Source organism: Cnephaeus nilssonii (genome assembly GCF_951640355.1).
Source record: "Cnephaeus nilssonii genome assembly, chromosome: X".
Lineage (NCBI taxonomy): Eukaryota > Metazoa > Chordata > Mammalia > Chiroptera > Vespertilionidae > Cnephaeus > Cnephaeus nilssonii.
In genome coordinates, this window is record NC_137071.1 from 68,362,467 (window position 1) to 68,380,324 (window position 17,858).

The following is a 17,858-nucleotide window of genomic DNA, read 5'->3' on the forward strand; positions in this document are numbered from 1 at the left end:
ATTGATTTCTTATATACAAATCCTATATGTTTGATTATGAGAGCAGGAAAAAGGGCAGTAAAGTGGAACGGTACAATAAAACTTCCAAATTAATGAAAGGAAAATTGGAATGAATGGAAACTAGAGCAAGCCAACAAATACAGAGAAAAATAAAATGATATTGTGAAGTAAGTAATAATAAAAGTAGAGTAAGGGGGAAGGAATAAAATCTTGTATAGTCATTATTCTACTAAATGTGAATGGATTGAATTCTTCCATTAGAAATCAGAGACTGTTAGATTAGGGTAAAAACATATGGGGAAAAAAACAGACACAGAATACATGGACATATTTCTTCTTATTTAACAGACATAAAATTTTATTTCATTAAATATAATCAGACCAGGCCGTGGCAGGATAGCTCAGTTGGTTAGAGCATCCTCCTGATACAGGTTGTGCGTTCCATCTCTGGCAGGGCACATACCAGAATCAAATAATGAATGCATAGGTAAATAGAACAGCAAATTGATGTTTCTCAGTCTGTCTATCTCTTCCTCTCTTTCTAAAATTAATAAATAAATATAGTCAGACCAAAGAACAAAAGGAAAAAAGAATTTTAAAAACTTCATTTGTTCATTAAAAGTGTATACGTATATAGGAATTAATAGAATATTGCTGTTACACTCGTAGCTTTTCATCATTCAGTAATTGTAACTAAAGGTATGCATGAAATAGAGATTTCCCATATGAAAAACCTGTATGAACACATAATGTATATCAATATTGAAAGTTTTTTTTTAAAGCAATCTTCTTATTTATCTAATCTGGGTTAGATCGACTGCATGGAGGATAATTTGAATCGAAATTGTTCTGTTTTGTACAGAGACAAGTGGACAAAGAATAGAAGAAGGGATTTTTAAAGAAATTTCAACAACCCACAATTTTCATTTATCCTGTAATGTTATAGTTAAATTTAAATTATCTTTCAGTAAAAAAAATAGATCCTGTATTTTATATATTTATGAATTGTAGGTGCATAATTTACTTAAAATAGTTGTAATATGGTCCTACTACACCTGACAAGTATGCAAGCCATGACATATGCAGCTCATTACATGAGTTGAAAATCATCCAAATACCCTGAGCCAAGTGTGATGACCATGCACTCAGATGTCACAGCAATGTCAAATTGCTATAAAGGTTTCTAAGTGACTACTCTCCATTTCTGTACTTACTGTACAATGTCATGAACTGTAAACACAGAATGTGGATCGGCATTGTCTGTGGACCACACTTTGAGTAGCATTGTGTTAGTGGACAAAAAACAAGGATGTTAAGGAATAAAACAATGGAATCAATAAGCTTGATATAATATATAGAGGGTGCCTTATATCTTTTGACTGGAGAATGCACACAACCCCCATCCCCAAATGTGACCATGGCACAGTAAAGAAAAAAACTTGGCCATGTACTTAGCCATAAAATAAAAACAAATTTTAAAATACAGAGATTTTACAGGCTGTGTTCTCTGATTATAAGCCAATAAAACTAGAAATAAGTAATTAAATTGTGACTGAAAAAAACTTTTACTGAACATACTCTAGATAATTCTTGAATTAAAGAAAAAAGTAGAAATTTATAAATTATCTAAAAGACAACAAAAAGAAGTATACTTCATATAAAAAACTATGAGAAATAATAAAAGTGGTATTTAAAGGAAATAAATATCCTTAAATACTTATATTATTAAAGAATAAATGAATCCTAAGTCCTAGTTTTAAAGAATTAGAAAAATAATTTTTTAAAAAAGGTATCAAGAAGAGGGAATTAATAAATATAAAAGTTGATGTTAAGAGTAAATGAATTTTCAAGTGATATTTTTGGTGAGGGTATAGCATTTATACTTGTGAAGTTATTAAAACTTAAAACTCTATTAAGATTTTTGAGGTACCCTTACAAAGCTCTTTGACAGTTCATGAGAAGGGAGAATAATGTACTAGGAAAGTAGGCAAAGAAAATGACTAGGCACTTCATAGAAGAGCAAATCCAAATGGCAGTAAGAACAAATTCATTTATAGTCAGGGGATTGCAAATTAAATAGCAGGATTTTGCTTTACTTAAACCCATCCAACCAGCAAAAGTTTCAAAGAGAGATGAAACTCTTGATGGGGAATGTGGTATCATTAATTACATTGCTGTTGAAAATGTGAAGTTTTTCCACCTTTTAAGAAAGTCTTACATTAAAGATTCATATACACTTTGACCCACCAATTCCACTTCTGGGAAGCAAGTGCATACAATAAAAATGCTGTTATGTGATAATTTATAACATGAGAAATGATGCCCATAATTCTTTCTGCCACCACTTTCTTCAGGTAGTTATCTTTGTATCATTTTGGTGAGTGGTCTGAATAAACCATAAAATGTTAGGGCTGTAAGACAGCTCTGAAATAAATTTGACCTGTGATTCTCAAACTTAGTATGAAGTAGAATCACAAAAGAGCTTATTAAAACACAAATTGCTGGTCCCCACCACCCCCAGACTCTAATTCAGCAGGTCCTAGGTAGGGCCCTGAATATTTATTTGCAGTTCTGACAAGTCCCTGGTGATGCTGATGCTACTTGTCTGAGTACTGTATTCTAAGAACCACACTGGTTTAGGCCAACTCCTTCACGTTATATATGAGGAAGCCTGGAAATACATTAATTTCATCAAATAACTTGTTCAAAATCACACTTAGTAGCAGGGCTTGGCCTAGCACCAGTTCAGGTTTTTTATCCATGGCTCTTTGATACCTAGTATGTTAAATGGAATAAGAGAATGTGAAGTGTACTTGATATTTTAGGTAAGTACTAATGACTGAAAATAGTTCAGCTTGTCTATTTTCTCCACTTGCAGCATATGTTGTTCTTTTGAGGAAAAGAGAAGAATTTCTATGTGGAAAGGACCACACAAGGACTTGTGGTAGATGATTATTTTTTGTATAGCAGTTACCATACTGTTAATCATACTGGTTAGAATAGACCAGTGGTTCTCAATTCTATTAGACCCTTTGGCCCCTCTTCCTAATAGATACATTGCAGTGACTCTTTGGTATCCTGAAATGAAATGTAAAGATCATAAAGCCTACCTAACATGATTTCAAAAAAAAAATCAGTATAATGTCCTAACCATAACATAAAGGATAAATTAAAATATATTAATTTATAACAAAATATTTTTAATACACAATTATTCAGGCAAAACTATACTAGAAAACAAAAGGTAGTAGTCAGATGCTTGCACCTATATCATGAATGTCAAAGCTACAAATGTAGACAGATACAGGTATGTCTTTCTGACAATTCAAATACCACAAGTACTGTTGACATCAGTGATGTGATTTTCTGAAATGGAGAAACTCTTGGTAAAGTTCTGTTTGTTTGTTTGTTTGTTTGTTTGTCTTTAATCCTCACCCGAGAATATGTTTTTATTAACTTTAAGGAGTGAGAGAAAAATCATTGATGTGAGAGAGAAATATTGATGGGTTGCCTCCCATACGCACCCTGATCAGGGGATCGAACCTGCAACCCAGGTAGGTGCCCTGACCGGGAATCAAACCTGAGACCCTTCAGTGCATAGGACTATGCTCCAACCAACTGAGCCACCAGGCCAGGGCTCTTGGTAACGTTCTTAACAAAACAAAATACAGTGCCCATAATTTACTCAGTAACTTCATTTCTGAATTTATGGAAGATATAGCACAAACATATAAACAGGGCAAAGGACCTTTTTGTTTACAAATAAAACAGACTTGGGTTTTGAGTTCTGATGACCTTAAACAGATTTTCATTTGTGTGAATGTTTGAGACATTTGACAGTTTTGCAACAGTTTTGCAAGACAGGGTAAATCTTTTGTTGGTTTTGATTTGTTAATGTTCACCTGAGGATATTTTTCCATTGTTTTTTTTTTTTTTTGTTTTTTTTTTAGAAAGAGTTGGAGGGAGGGAGAGAAGGAAGGAGAGAGAGAGAGAGAGAGAGAAAGAGAAAGAGAAACATCGATGTGAGAGACACATCGATTGGTTGCCTCTTGCACACGCATGGCAGGGTAAATCTTCTTTAAAAAATATTTTTTATTGATTTTCGAGAGGAAGGGAGAAGGAGAGAGAGATAACCATTAATTGGCTGCCTGCTGCATGCCTCCTACTGGAGATTTAATTCACTTTTCTGTCACTGAAGCTTAACAGATTCCCATCTTCTATATAACTGCATTGTTTGGTGGTAGTTATCTCCCTTTGGAGGTTTCTGTCTGTGAGGCAGAAAAAGGATATTTGTTAACTCAGCCACCATGCTAATTGTTTCCCCACTGTTCTAATTTGTGTTTTCTTTCTTGCCCTTTATGTTCTAGGAGGGATGCCGGCCCAGGTTGGAATGCCAGGAAGTGGACCAGTGCCCATGGAACGAGCACAAGGTAAATAGGTAGTAATACCTGATTAATGTGGACTGGACTTGGAAATGTTCTATATCTGCACTAAGATGGCAATGTGGCAGCCATCACCCATATATACTTTAACATATTTGAATGTTAAAGTAATTTAAATTAAATTAAATTGAAATTATGTAAAATCTAAAATTCAGTTCCATATTACAACTGTAAATGGCCACATGGGGCTGGTGGATACACTACTGGATATTACAGATATAGATAATTTTTATCATTGCAGAAAATTCAATTTGACACCTCTGGTCTGTACTTTCCATTTAGTGATTCAGAACCCAGCTCTATAAGAATTGATGATGAAGCAAAGAATTCTTTGTTGCCATTTAATTCATATCACCTTTTCCTGATAGTCTATAATGATTCTACTGACATGTTCGCTTTTCCTCTATGGATATCTGTTGATTGAGTAAGGAATTTTAATAATGAGCATATAATGTGTGGCTGAGTATGTAGAAAACTAAATTGAAACCCCAGATAATACTAGGAGAGGACCAAAGGTCTATGAAATCTACCTGATGGCAGTAACACTGGATACCACAGCAGTAGCACTACAAAATCTCCACATTCTCTATGTTACTAGAGTTTGAAGAAAAAGAAAATGCAGTGGTTCAGTTAAAAACAACATTAGGAGGAGATCGAGTGAGAAAACAGAGGGAGCTAACAATAAAATTGAGTGCATACTATAGGTCAGGCACTTTAATTTTCATAAACAACCTTGTGAGTTAGGGAGCAGCACTTCAGTTTTCAGGTAAAGAGATGGAAGCTCAGAGTTTTGAATTACTTACTGAAGGGGACATGGTAAGTAAATACCGATATCTGAGTCACATGGACTGTACTTGGGGCACTCATCTTCTCTTCCAGCTAGTAAGTGACAGAGCTAAGATTCTGAAGTCTCTGATTCTAGAATCATCTTTTTGTCAATCCACACCACCTCTATTAACTTCCAAAATGTTTTCTTTGGACAAGCATAGAGAAGCTTAAGTTACTTCTTCTAAGCATATGGCCTATAAGCAAAACCTATTTTTAAGCAAAATATTAAGAAATAGGACTATATACTTACTCCTTGTCTATATACACTGGGGTTGGCCCTGAAGTGACAACTAGTAAACTTGTCAGATGGTTGATAGTAGGACAAGCTCTTGGCTAAATACTTCATCTGAGCATCCCATGCTTTTGTGCAATTGTGCCCCATGCCCCACAGCTAATCAGTAGATTGTGTATAAGCCTTAAGTATTTTTGTAGTAGTTCAAAGGAATTAGGGTTTCAGTCATACTTTTACTTCCCCCAAGCCATAACTCAAGCTATAGCTTTTTAATATATACTTCCACAAGACATCTTCCTTCCTGCTATAGTTATCTTCATTTTTCTCATCAAAAGTTAACAAAGGAAAATGGCTCGAGTTTGGAAGGCATCTCAAGGCTGTCTTCATGAAGAGACAAAGTGAGATGAGTTTCCTTTCATGGTTTTCCTTCAGTTCCCAGCAGAGGAAGCAAGAATGTTTCCATTTATACCTAGTTTGTCTTTCTTTTCCTGTTTCTTTGGCACATTTATAATGATGAAAGGAGACAGTGAGATGTTTAAGAAGATACTTCCTCTTGCCTTCTGCCCCCTTTGTTTAGTGTTAGTGCTTTTGTCATCTCATTAGTCTTTGTTTGCTGTTGTCATGGTGTTTGTTTATAATCAAAGACTTGCAGTGACAGAGTATTTCTTGAGGAATGATACTCTCTTTCCTTGTCTAAAGTTCATTCACTGTATTTCCCCACTTGGTACTTCTGTTATGGCCCTCTCCAGAATAAATCTTACCTTCCACATTCAGTATAAGTTATTTTGTTTTTTACTTATGAAATATGTTTATCCTCTTTACCTAAATAGAAATTCAGAACCATCCTTTTTATATTTTCTTTTCTAATGCTATCATAAGGAGATTTAGGGGGAATCATAGTAGCAGAGGTGAAAATCGAAAGTGGCTGGTTATTCCTGCTCCAATAAAATCAGTGTCCCACAGATATTGGCTTTGGAAGCAGTCTGATCAAAGCAGAACCAAAGATGCTAACATAGTTTAGGAAGATTTTATAGCCTAGGCCAGTGGTCGGCAAACTCATTAGTCAACAGAGCCAAATATCAACAGTACGACGATTGAAATTTCTTTTGAGAGCCGAAAACCGACTTCTGCACATGGGCCACGAAGTTTCAGTCGCACTGTACGTGCGCGCCCATATGTATTTTGTGGAAGAGCCACACTCAAGGGGCCAAAGAGCCGCATGTGACTCGTAAGCCGCAGTTTGCCGACCACTGGCCTAGGCAAACTAATGAACTCTTGACTTTTTAACTTACACATATAAATCTCCAGTGTCTGTATGTGTATGTCTCTGCATGCATGTGCAAGCTATTTTAAGTGTCTGCTCTTTCTCCTTTTCAACTTACTGCTTACCTAGGAACCCTACAGCACTCGCCCGTGGGACCCGCCGGGCCTGCATCAATTGAGCGAGTTCAAGGTACCCATTGTATCTGTGGGTTTCCTTTTGCTTGTGTTTTCAGGGTGGGACATTGAGAGGACGAGGGCTGCTTGGCAGTCATCCTCACATTCAGACCCAAAAGGGTAGTGTTTTGGGTTTTTGTTTTTAAATTTTTTCCTGTTGGGGCCACAAGCCTAAGATTGACTGACCTCTTCACACAGAGCAGAGAACATGGATGATATGGGCATCTGTCCGAGGCTGTACTCCCTCCCTACTGGTGTCAGGAAGCTTGGATGGAATAGCAGTCTATAAGGAGACAGCAGGTTCTTGCAGAGCCATGGCAGTGTTCACATATTCCGAGACCCTACCTCTTTTGTGACTCTGGTCCTTGAACTAAGGTTGATTATAAGGAAAACCAGGAGTATACATTTCTTCAGGTTGCAGTGCTAGTCCTTGGCAGGTTGCTCCCCAGTTTGCTCTTTATATAATGCCATCCATACCTCTGACATGGCACAGATTCTGCCTACACCCTGCTTCTGTTCTTGAACTGCAAGAGGAGTCTGCTGTGGTGAGGTTTCATCCGCTCTAAGGTGTCTAAATTATGTTGTCAGTGGTGTATAGAGTCATTTCTTGTTTCCTTGTGTCCTTCACAGCAGTAACTCCCCATTTGTTTCCCTGTCAGTGCCGATGCAAGACCCCAGAGCAGCTATGCAGCGTGGGCCCTTGCCTGCCAACGTCCCAACTCCTCGAGGTCTGTTAGGAGATGCTCCAAATGACCCACGTGGGGGCACTTTACTTTCTGTAACTGGAGAGGTAGAGCCTAGGTAAGCAATGACACAGAAGGAAAAGCTTAGAGGAATCAGAATTTTCCCTTGTTTTGAGAATAAAGTCTTTCCATACCAGTTGTGCCTGTTGGCTGCTGTTCAAGACTAAGCACTTCTCCTTGGACAGAACTGTGTACTTGAGTATGTCATTTTGAACTAACCGTGGCTACTCCCATCTTCAGAAATTAGAAATTCTAGAGCATACATACCCAGACCGAAAAAACTTATATTGCTTCTTAGTAATAGTAATATTAATAATGGCAATAATAATCATACTAAAATAACTTATATTAATGGGGATTATGCCTCTGACTCTGCTCTGAGTACTTTATTTGGATCATCTCATTAATCCACGCAAACCTGTGAGATTGATATATCAGTCCCATTTTACAGATGAAGAAACCAAGGCATAGAGAAGTTAAGTAAATGGGCCCGAGATCACACAGCTAATAAGTGATAGAGCCTAGATTTGAACCCATATGATAACAATGTTCTTAAGCACTATACTTCATACTCATTATATATAATGGATATCCATTTAAGTCCTCCTTAGTTATGAGTACCCTGACCAAATATGAAATTCTAGAATATGTTGATTTATATCTCTAACTTCTCTTCAACCTGTTTGGTGTTATTCTTTTAGCATTCATAGACTGGTGTTTATATCAGTTCTTTGTCTGATTTTTATTTACTGATCTTCAGGTTGATACTTTTGTCTTATTTTTGGGTTCTGTTTTAAAATATAATAATTTTTTCCATCTGTAGAAGTTACCTGGGACCACCTCATCAGGGTCCACCCATGCACCATGTCCCTGGCCATGACAGCCGTGGCCCGCCCCCACATGAGATGAGGGGAGGGCCATTAGCCGAGCCCAGACCTCTAATGGCAGAGCCAAGAGGACCCATGCTAGATCAGAGGGGTCCACCCTTGGATGGCAGAGGTAAGGGCAGACCACACCACAACACTGACTGGTAGTTGTGGGTTGATGATAAACCCAGCGGTCTTAGGCTCTAATCTTGGATAAAGTATGCTGGGGTGATAAGGTTGGCAGACATTTTTAAGTTTTATCTGTAAATCTGAGAATTTGGGGAGGAGAAAGCAGTCTCCTCTAGCTGAGGGGGAAATGTGGCTAGAGGAAGTGATTTCTGTCTTTCTTAGATTGTTGATTCTTCTTGCAGTAAAGGTGAATAGCTACACAGTGGTTTCCTTGGACCTTACTTTATAGGTGGAAGAGATCCCCGAGGCATGGACGCTCGGGGGATGGAGGCACGAGCCATGGAGGCAAGAGGATTAGATGCCAGAGGATTGGAGGCCCGTGCAATGGAAGCACGTGCGATGGAGGCCCGTGCAATGGAGGCCCGTGCAATGGAAGTCAGAGTGATGGAGGCCAGAAGCATGGATCCAAGGGGCCCAGTGCCTGGCCCTAGAGGCCCTATACCTAGTGGAATCCAGGGTCCAAATCCAATTAACATTGGGGCAGTTGGCCCCCAGGGATCCAGGCAGGTATGTATGACACATTCACTTCTGGCTTCTATGTGAAGTCTTGATCTATTCTGGAACTGATTATTGAGCCTGATTATTACTGCTTTATTTGATTTGGGCTATTTCTCAGCTTGTTAGAAAAGGAAGATTAGAATTTCACTTCCTATAGTTTCTCAGTCCCTTAGGATAGTGATTTCTGATTAACAGGATTATAGTCCGAAAGAGCAACCTTGTCTCACAATTTCAGGAGCTTTTCCATTCAGAGCAGAGATAAAGAGTATATCTGGGACCAGGCCAGGTAGCTCAGTTGATTAGAACATTGTCCCAATACGCCAAGGTTGAGGGTTTACTCTCCAGTCAGGGCACATAGAAGAATCAACCAATGAATGTATAATAAGTGGAACAACAAATCTCCCTCTCTCTCCTTTCCCTCTCCCTCCCCCTCCCCCCCCTTTTCCTCTCCCTTTTCCTCTCCCTCTCTCCCTTCCTAAAAATCTTTAAATTAAAAAAAAAATTTAAAGATCATATCTGTCGAATCTAGACATGGGTCATTTGAAAAACTTCTCCCAAACGATTCTAATGTACAACCCTGAGAGCTACTGCACTAGAGTATATGAAGAGTTCTTAGTGGTCATTTAGATAATCTTCAGTTTGCAGAAACCTATTTTAATTTTCTTTCATTGCATAGCCTAAGTGAACAGTACGAAAGGCAGTTTACTAATGCTCAGCTTAAAACCTGTGGAACTGAATTTTTACCTCTGCTTTCTTTTTGTCTCTCTGCAGCTATGAGAGTATGTATTTGTCTTTGATTGTCTGTGTGTTGTCATCTCCTCCCTCTTCACCCCAGTTGGTTGTGTGATGGTGTTTTTCTTCCCTGAGTTTTTATATGCTAGAACCTTCATCTCTCTCTAGCCCCTACCCCTTCTTTTTCCTATATGTGCCTTCCTCCTTTCTCTATGTAGTTCTATCTCTCTTTTCCCTTTCATATGCTTCTGTGCCTTCCTCCCCTCCTGTGTAAGTGTGTGTATGAGAGAGAGAAACGGAGAGAGAGAATGTCAGAGCTGAAATGGAACATGTCAATCATCCAGTTCTCTCATTTTGTAGGTTTGGAAACTGAAACCCAAGAATTCAGGTGACTTGTCTAAATTCACACAGCTAAAAAGTGGCAGAGCAAAGAATAGGATCCCCTATTTTTACCACTCTACCACTCTATCCTGTTACCAGCATGTTGTGTATGTGTATATGTGTGTCTACCCCCCTCTTTAAAATGAAATATGAGTATGTTGTTTCTGGTATGTGTAGAAGAAAACTGTAATCTGTTGTTTTTCAAGTTGTATTTTTTTAAAATGTGTTCATGGACCTCGATGTTTATTGTGCCCTTTGTGGTCAGTAGCCTCATAATAAAAATGGTTTTATGTGTTCATTCAGTCATTCAATAAATATTTATTGAGCACCTACTCTGTACCAAAGAGAACTATAGGTAATAAGGATATAGCAGTGAGAAAAAAAGAAATCCCTTATGGGCTTACATTCTAGTTGGGGAGACAGACAGCAAATAACTACATGATGTGTTTAGATATTTCTGTCGATAATTCTGTGGAGACACTGAAAATAGTGGTTGGAAGACTATTTCTAGATGATATCTTGCTCCTTTATCTCTGCTAGTGGTTGAAATCATTATTCTGTAATATTAAGCTTATATAGTTCCCATTAGTAGATTCTATAAAGCTAATTAGATCTGAGGTAGAGAAAATAAAAAATTTATGTTCTGACTTTTTAAAAAATGGTTTGAGTCAATGTGTACACGTATAATTAAATATATAAAATACATTCACTCATATATAATAGATATACAATAAGAACCTCACTTCTTCCCCTGTACTGTGACCCCCATCTCCTATAGATAATTGCTTTTATTAGATTTTTAATGTATCTTTCTAGCAAATAATATATATTCTTATTTTTTTCAAATATGAATATACATATATATTTTTTCCTTTCGCTGTTCCTTGTTTTTTTACTTAACAGTATATCCTTAATTGAGCATTTTAAGTCAGATTTTAAAATTACCTCCGTTACACATAAGTTGGAAACTCATCGGTAAAAAGGATTATTATTGCTAGAGGGATTATATAACTTCTCATCAAACAGGGACACATTTGAGAGTGAGAGTGCTGTTAGTATTTACTCTGACAGAAGCATAAACAGGGACTGTCTTAGGCAAACCTAGATGTGTAGTCACCCATATTATTACTTGTCTGCCTGGAATAGGCGCTCCTGGAAACTTTAAATGGCAATTAGTGAATGATTAGATCACATTACAGTACTTCAAATTAATATTGACTGAAGCTTCAAAAAGGTTTTTTTTAGAGATGTTTCAGGTCCATAACAGATGATGAAAATTCAGACCCATCTGCGGATTCAGTATATATAAAGACCAGGAAGTGGTAATATTTTAGCAAGCTGTATAAAGTCATACTAATGCTTCATCTCTCTAGTGTCTAGTGAGTTAATGTATGTAAATGAATGTTGTAGATAATAGAACTATTCTACCAAATTTTTAGTCAAATGAAAAGTAACTTTATGTGTATTATGCTTCCTTCCTTTCTTAAACAAAATACAAAAACTTATTTTAATCATTTTGACTACTCAAGGTCACCATTAAATGTATCCATTATTGTACATGCTACAATAGAAAGCAGAGTTATTTCCTGTTTGGTTTCTAGTTTCCTTCACCGTCAGGCTGTCACCTGGCTCCTCATATTGCTGTCATAGTATCTGCTCCTAACGGTCTATCCTCATTTCTTTTATGCTTGGCTGCTTCTAATCTGCTGGGGAAGCAGGTAACAAGTTTGTTAACAATTTATGTTTAATAAGAGTACCTAAGCTCTGGGTGAATGCCTGAATGTGAACATAAATTCAGCATAGGGATTATGTAACAGTTATTCTAGGTGCTCTGAGGCCTATTCCTGGGTTCTGGTAGTCTTCAAAGATTGAACTCACCAAAGATCTTAAATATCAACAAGTATGTTATAACTGCACTTTGTTCTTTTAATTTGGGTCAGTCATATTTCTTGGTATGCACTTAGCATCTGCTGCATATTCTCTCTGGAAAGTTACCAAAAAACCCACAAATGTTGGGCTAATATCAGTCTTCTCCCCAGAGGCCTTCCCATCTCCTTTCTGCCTCTGCCATTAGGATCGTCTCTGCCTTACTTGTGGGATAGGGCCCTTTGGGATGAACAACCTATGTCTGATTGAACTAGAGGTAGGCGGTATCCCTGTGAATGTAAGCTTCCCCAGTGGACCAGCATCCATTATCTCTAAAATCTGTCAGCTTTCATTTCTGTTTCCACTGAACACTACTTTCCAGGATGCTCTGTTTTCTCTGTGCTTATGTGGCTGAATTTTGCTTGATTTGATGGTATCAAGTTGTGCTATGTCATATTTGTTGATGGTGGAGCTGTTGTAAGCAAATGTGTCTAACATGCTAATTGATCTCTGCCTAAACCCTGCCTCTGCCATTGCTAGTAATAGGAAATGATCTTCAGAATCATTAATTTGCTTTTCTTACTCATATCCATACTCAGATCATATTTTTAAACATTGCTGTTACTGGATTCTGTCTGCCTATTTGAGACATTCCAAAAATCTCTTTCCTCATCTCTCTTTGTGCACGTAGGTCCCAGTCATGCAGGGGGCAGGCATGCAAGGAGCCAATATCCAAGGTGGAGGCCAGCCTGGTGGCTTTAGTCCTGGCCAGAACCAAGTCACTCCACAGGACCATGAGAAGGTAAACAATGCTGCCTGACTGTCTCCGTGTGCACAAATTCTTTTGACTCCTTTTTTTAGTTACCGTATGCAAGTCCTGGATTTTCAGAGTCCCTTTGGAAGTGGTGTTTACTCTTGGAACTCTTTATGATCTTGTTAACCTGAAAATTTGTGGGCCAGTCCTAAAATCCTTAAATGGATGTATATAAATGAAAGCTTATCTTACGTTTCAGACTCATCTGCCAATAGCAGTTTTTTTGTGCAGGCCAGATGGACCTGAACATCCAGATCTCTTTCTTCTCCCCCTTTCTACCTTCTCCCTAAAAAACAGTAGCAGATTCCCTACAAGTATCTTTCTGTTTCTATATTTGACCATTGTGGGGAGCTCATGTCTGCTGGAAGGGCTAAACTTGAAAAAAGGGGAGACGTTCAAAATGATGAAAAACTGAAAACTTCCTAGGGCTCACAGATACCACTTTAGTCTGCAAGAACCTTGGGTTCCAAAGATGTCTGTTTTGAGTCTTCTAATCTTAGATATTGTTGTGCTTGTGCTTTCCATTATGCTTTTTCTCACCAGCTGCTGTTGTTATTTTTTTGTTTCTTTATTTGGTTTGGGTTGATTTGTGGAGGGCTGTTTTCTGTGTGTGAAATATCCTTTCTTTTTTACCAAAGTGGGTGGTGTTTTGTAGTGTTTTTTAACTGCCATCATTAAAACTCACTACCTTTCTTTTTCTCTTCACAGGCTGCTTTGATCATGCAGGTTCTTCAACTGACTGCAGACCAGATTGCCATGCTGCCTCCTGAACAGAGGCAGAGTATCCTGATCTTGAAGGAACAAATACAGAAGTCCACTGGAGCACCTTGAAAGGTGAGCAGACTTACCTGGCCTGAGTTGGGCAAAATCCTTGTGCATTTGGGGTATATACTGCAACCCTAAGCAACAAGACTCTCCTGATCTCAAGATTCTCTGCAGCCTGCACTCCTCTTGGCAAGATTCTCTCCACCCTTCAGTAGGTCAGCCCCTATCAGGATAACAGAAAGCTACAGGGCATTTGTTCAGCTATTGATTTAGTTGTAATCTTTTTTAACCTTTCTTTCCTAATGCCAAAAGTAACATGCAATCAATTTAACCAAATTAATCAAATACGGAAATATAAAAAATTCAGGATAAAAAGCTCTGCTTCCTTAATCTCGATTTCCAGGCATAACCTTTAAATATAGTTTGGTATATATCCTTCCAGAATCAGTTGTGTTATTTTATTCCAAACTGTCCCATCAAAATGGGAAAAATACAAGGCATTTCAGTAAAATGTATAAATGTTTTAGTTTCCAGTATTTATATTAAATATTTAGAGATTGAACTGTTACAGCACATAATTAAGGTAGTGAATGTCCACCGTCACCATCAGTCCCTATACATTTGAGAGATGGCTGTACATTGCTGCCCTTATTTTTCTTGCTCATCAGTCAGGTAAAAGGGATCATAACCATGTGACCTAACTTGATTACATGTATTGGTGTTTTCTTTAAAAAAATTTTCCCCAACAACTTCTATTTCATAACTAATTCTGTTTTCTAAAAAGTTTAAAATTCACGTCCCAATATCAGCTGGGATATCACAGTTTGAATTTCCACTTTTTACCCCCTTCATATTATAATTTCCATTCATGTATCATCATATAATAGTGAACTCATTTACACTAATTAGCAGACTTTGCTAAATACGTTGTATTTTAATCCATATTTGTAATGTCATTAAAACATCTGGACTAGAAATAAACATCATATAGCTAGACTTTTGGTATGACCAGTACTTACTTTTTTATTTTATTTTTTATTTTACTTTTTTTTGTTAATCCTCATCCAAAACTAGTTTTCTATTGATTTTTACAGTAGAAGGAAGAGAGAGAGAAAAAAACATCGATGTGAGCGAGAAACACACATCAATTGATTGCCTCCTGCATATGCCGCATTTGAGGCTGGGGATCGAACCTGCAATTCAGATACATGCCCTTAACTGGGTATGGAACCAGTGACCTTTGGTTCCAGAGATGACACTCTAAGCACTGAGCACACAGTGGCCAGGGTAGTACTTTAATTTTGTAGTTCACATACCCAAGACATTCTGATGTTTTTTGTGTGGTTTTTTGTTTTTGTTTTTCCAGTAAAAGTATAGAGTATCTATTGTATTCAGAGGAACAGATAAAAATAACTTCCTCTCTTTTACTTTTCTTAATTTATTTATGCCAGAGAAGGCATTCCCTATAATGTGAGGAAATTATTATTTTGGGGTAATGGAGATAGATATGTTTCTGAAAATTCTTTCATTATGTATTCTTGCTTATGAGATATCTCAATTCAAAGCCTTGCACATAAACCACAGGACAAGGTTTTTTGTTGTTTTACCTTTTATTTTTAAACTAGAGGCCTGGTGCTCGAAAATTCGTGCACTGGGGGGGGGGGTCCCTCAGCCCGGCCTGCGCCCTCTTGCAGTCCAGGAGCCCTTGGGGGATGTCCGACTGACAGCTTAGGCCTGCGGGAGGCAACCAGCGAGCAGATCGGGGGACAGCGCTGGTGGCAAAGCGGCCAGCTCCGCCCCCCCCCCATCACCCCTCCACCACCAGTCACTGCCCCCCACCGATCGCTGTCCCCTCCTTCTGCCCACTGGCACATGCTTTGGCTGGCCAGGCACCACCTTCTCTCCAGCCCCCGATGAACGGTCATTCCACTGTTCGATCGATTTGCATATTGGGCTTTTATTATATAGGACTAGCGGCCCGGTGCACGAAATTTGTGCACGGTGGGGGGGGGGCGGTTCCCTCAGCCCAGCCTGCACCCTCTCTAATCAGGGACCCCTTGGGGGATATCCGACTGCCTAAACCGGCAGTCGGACATCCCTCTTGCAATCTAGGACCGCTGGCTCCTAACCGCTCACCTGCCTGCCTGCCTGATCGCCCCTAACTGCTCTCCCTTGCTGACCTGATCTCGCCCCCAACTGCCCTCTCCTGCTGGCCTGATCTCACCCCCAACTGCCCTCCCCTGCCAGCCTGGTTGCCCCCAACTGCCCTCCTCTGCTGGCCAATTTGGTTCTAATTGGTCAGTTTCTATGCCAGTCAGTGTCAAAAGCTCCACCTCCTAGGCAGCTATTGGCACCTCACAATTGACCCAGATTTGGTTCTGATTGGTCAGTTTCTATGCCAGTCAGCATCTAAAGCTCTGTCTCCTAGGCAGTAACTGCTTCCTCACAGTTGACCCAGATTTGGTTCTGATTGGCCAGTTTCTAGCGTCTCTGGGCCTATCAACAGGGCCTGATCATAAAGGCAGGGCTGATCAGCAGCCCCAGTGGAAGCTTGTAGAGAAATGGAGGCAGGGCTGCTGGCCAGGCTCGGAGGGAAAGAGAGAGGCAAGTGTTGTCAAAAGCTGCCTCAGACGCTACAGATCAGCCCCTGCTTCTCTCTTCAGGTCTCTTTCAGGGCCTGATTCAAAGCCCCCTCAGCAGTCACTGCTGGTTCACCAGGCCTGCAGCTGCAGTAGACTTCCGGATGGTCAGCCTTTGGTCATGATCGGTCATTACACCCTGGCTCTTTATTATAGAGACTAGAGGCCCGGTGCACGAAATTTGTGCATAGAGGGGGGATTCCCTCAACTCAGCCTGCACCCTCTCCAATTGGGGACCCCTTGCGGGATGTCTGACTGCTATTTTAGGCCTAATCACAGTGATCGGGCCTAAACCAGCAGTCAGACATCCCTTTCACAATCTGGGACCACTGGCTCCTAACTGCTCACCTGCCTGCCTGATTGCCCCTAACTGCTTCTTCCTGCCAGCCTGATCACCCCTAACTGCCCTCTCCTACAGGCCTGGTGTTGCTCCCAACGGCCCTCCTCTGCTGGCCAATTTGGTTTTGATTGGTCGGTTCCTATGCCAGCGTCAAAAGCTTCACCTCCTAGGCAGCCATTGGCTCCCCACAGCACCCAGATTTGGTTCTCATTGGTCGGTTTCAATGCCAGTCAGTGTCAAAAGTTCCACCTCCTAGGCAGCCATTGACTCCCCACAGCACCCAGCTTTGGTTCTCATTGGTCGGTTCCTATGCCAGTCAGCGTCAGAAGCTCTGCCTCCTAGGCAGACATTGGTTCCCCACAGCACCCACCTTTGGTTCTGATTGGTCAGTTCCTATGCCAGTAAGCATCAAAAGCTCCACCTACTAGGCAGCCATTGGCTCCCCACAGCACCCACCTTTGGTTCTCATTGGTCGGTTCCTATGCCAGTCAGCGTCAAAAGCTCCGCCTCCTAGACAGCCATTGGCTCCCCTCAGCACCCACCTTTGTTTCTCATTGGTCAGTTCCTATGCTAGTCAGCGTCAGAAGCTCCACCTCCTAGACAGCCATTGGCTCCACTCAGCACCCACTTTTGTTTCTCATTCGTCATTTCCTATGCCAGTCAGCGTCAGAAGCTCCGTCTCCTAGGCAGCCATTGGTTCCCCACAGCACCCACCTTTGGTTCTGATTGGTTGGTTCCTATGCCAGTCAGCATCTCCAGGCCTATCTCTGGGCCTGATCAAAGAGGCGGGGCTTAACAGCAGCCCCCGTGGAGGCCGGGAGAGAAAGAAAAGCCTGGCTGCTGGCGAAGATCAGAAAGAAAGAGGGAGAGAAAGAGGTAAGTACACTGATCAACAGCTTCCACTGAGGCTGCAGATCAGACCCTGACTCACTTTCTGGGTCTCAGCCACCTGAGCAGTCAGTGTTGGGTCGCCAGGCTGCAGCTGGGCAACCCATCTCTGACTTCCGGATGGTCTGCGTTTGGTCACAGGCTCGGCCCCTTCCTAAACCCCAGGCTTTAGGCTTGGGAAGCACGCCCCACCCCCCC

General features: G+C 40.1%; 1 protein-coding gene across 3 annotated transcripts in view; it reads left to right on the forward strand.

Annotated features, from left to right (window-relative positions):
* Nucleotides 1-17,858, forward strand: part of CSTF2 (cleavage stimulation factor subunit 2) — a 36,420-nt gene that overhangs the window by 8,070 nt on the left and 10,492 nt on the right. For 2 of the 3 annotated variants that reach the window (XM_079765208.1, XM_079765207.1), the window contains exons 8-13: nt 4,368-4,430; nt 7,599-7,740; nt 8,506-8,681; nt 8,967-9,244; nt 12,906-13,016; nt 13,737-13,862. In XM_079765208.1, the coding sequence (XP_079621334.1) occupies nt 4,368-4,430; nt 7,599-7,740; nt 8,506-8,681; nt 8,967-9,244; nt 12,906-13,016; nt 13,737-13,859 (893 nt within the window). In that variant the 3' untranslated portion in view covers nt 13,860-13,862. Of the gene's footprint in view, nt 1-4,367; nt 4,431-6,895; nt 6,956-7,137; nt 7,240-7,598; nt 7,741-8,505; nt 8,682-8,966; nt 9,245-12,905; nt 13,017-13,736; nt 13,863-17,858 lie in introns of all 3 variants that reach the window. The other variant, XM_079765209.1, reaches the window with a different exon arrangement.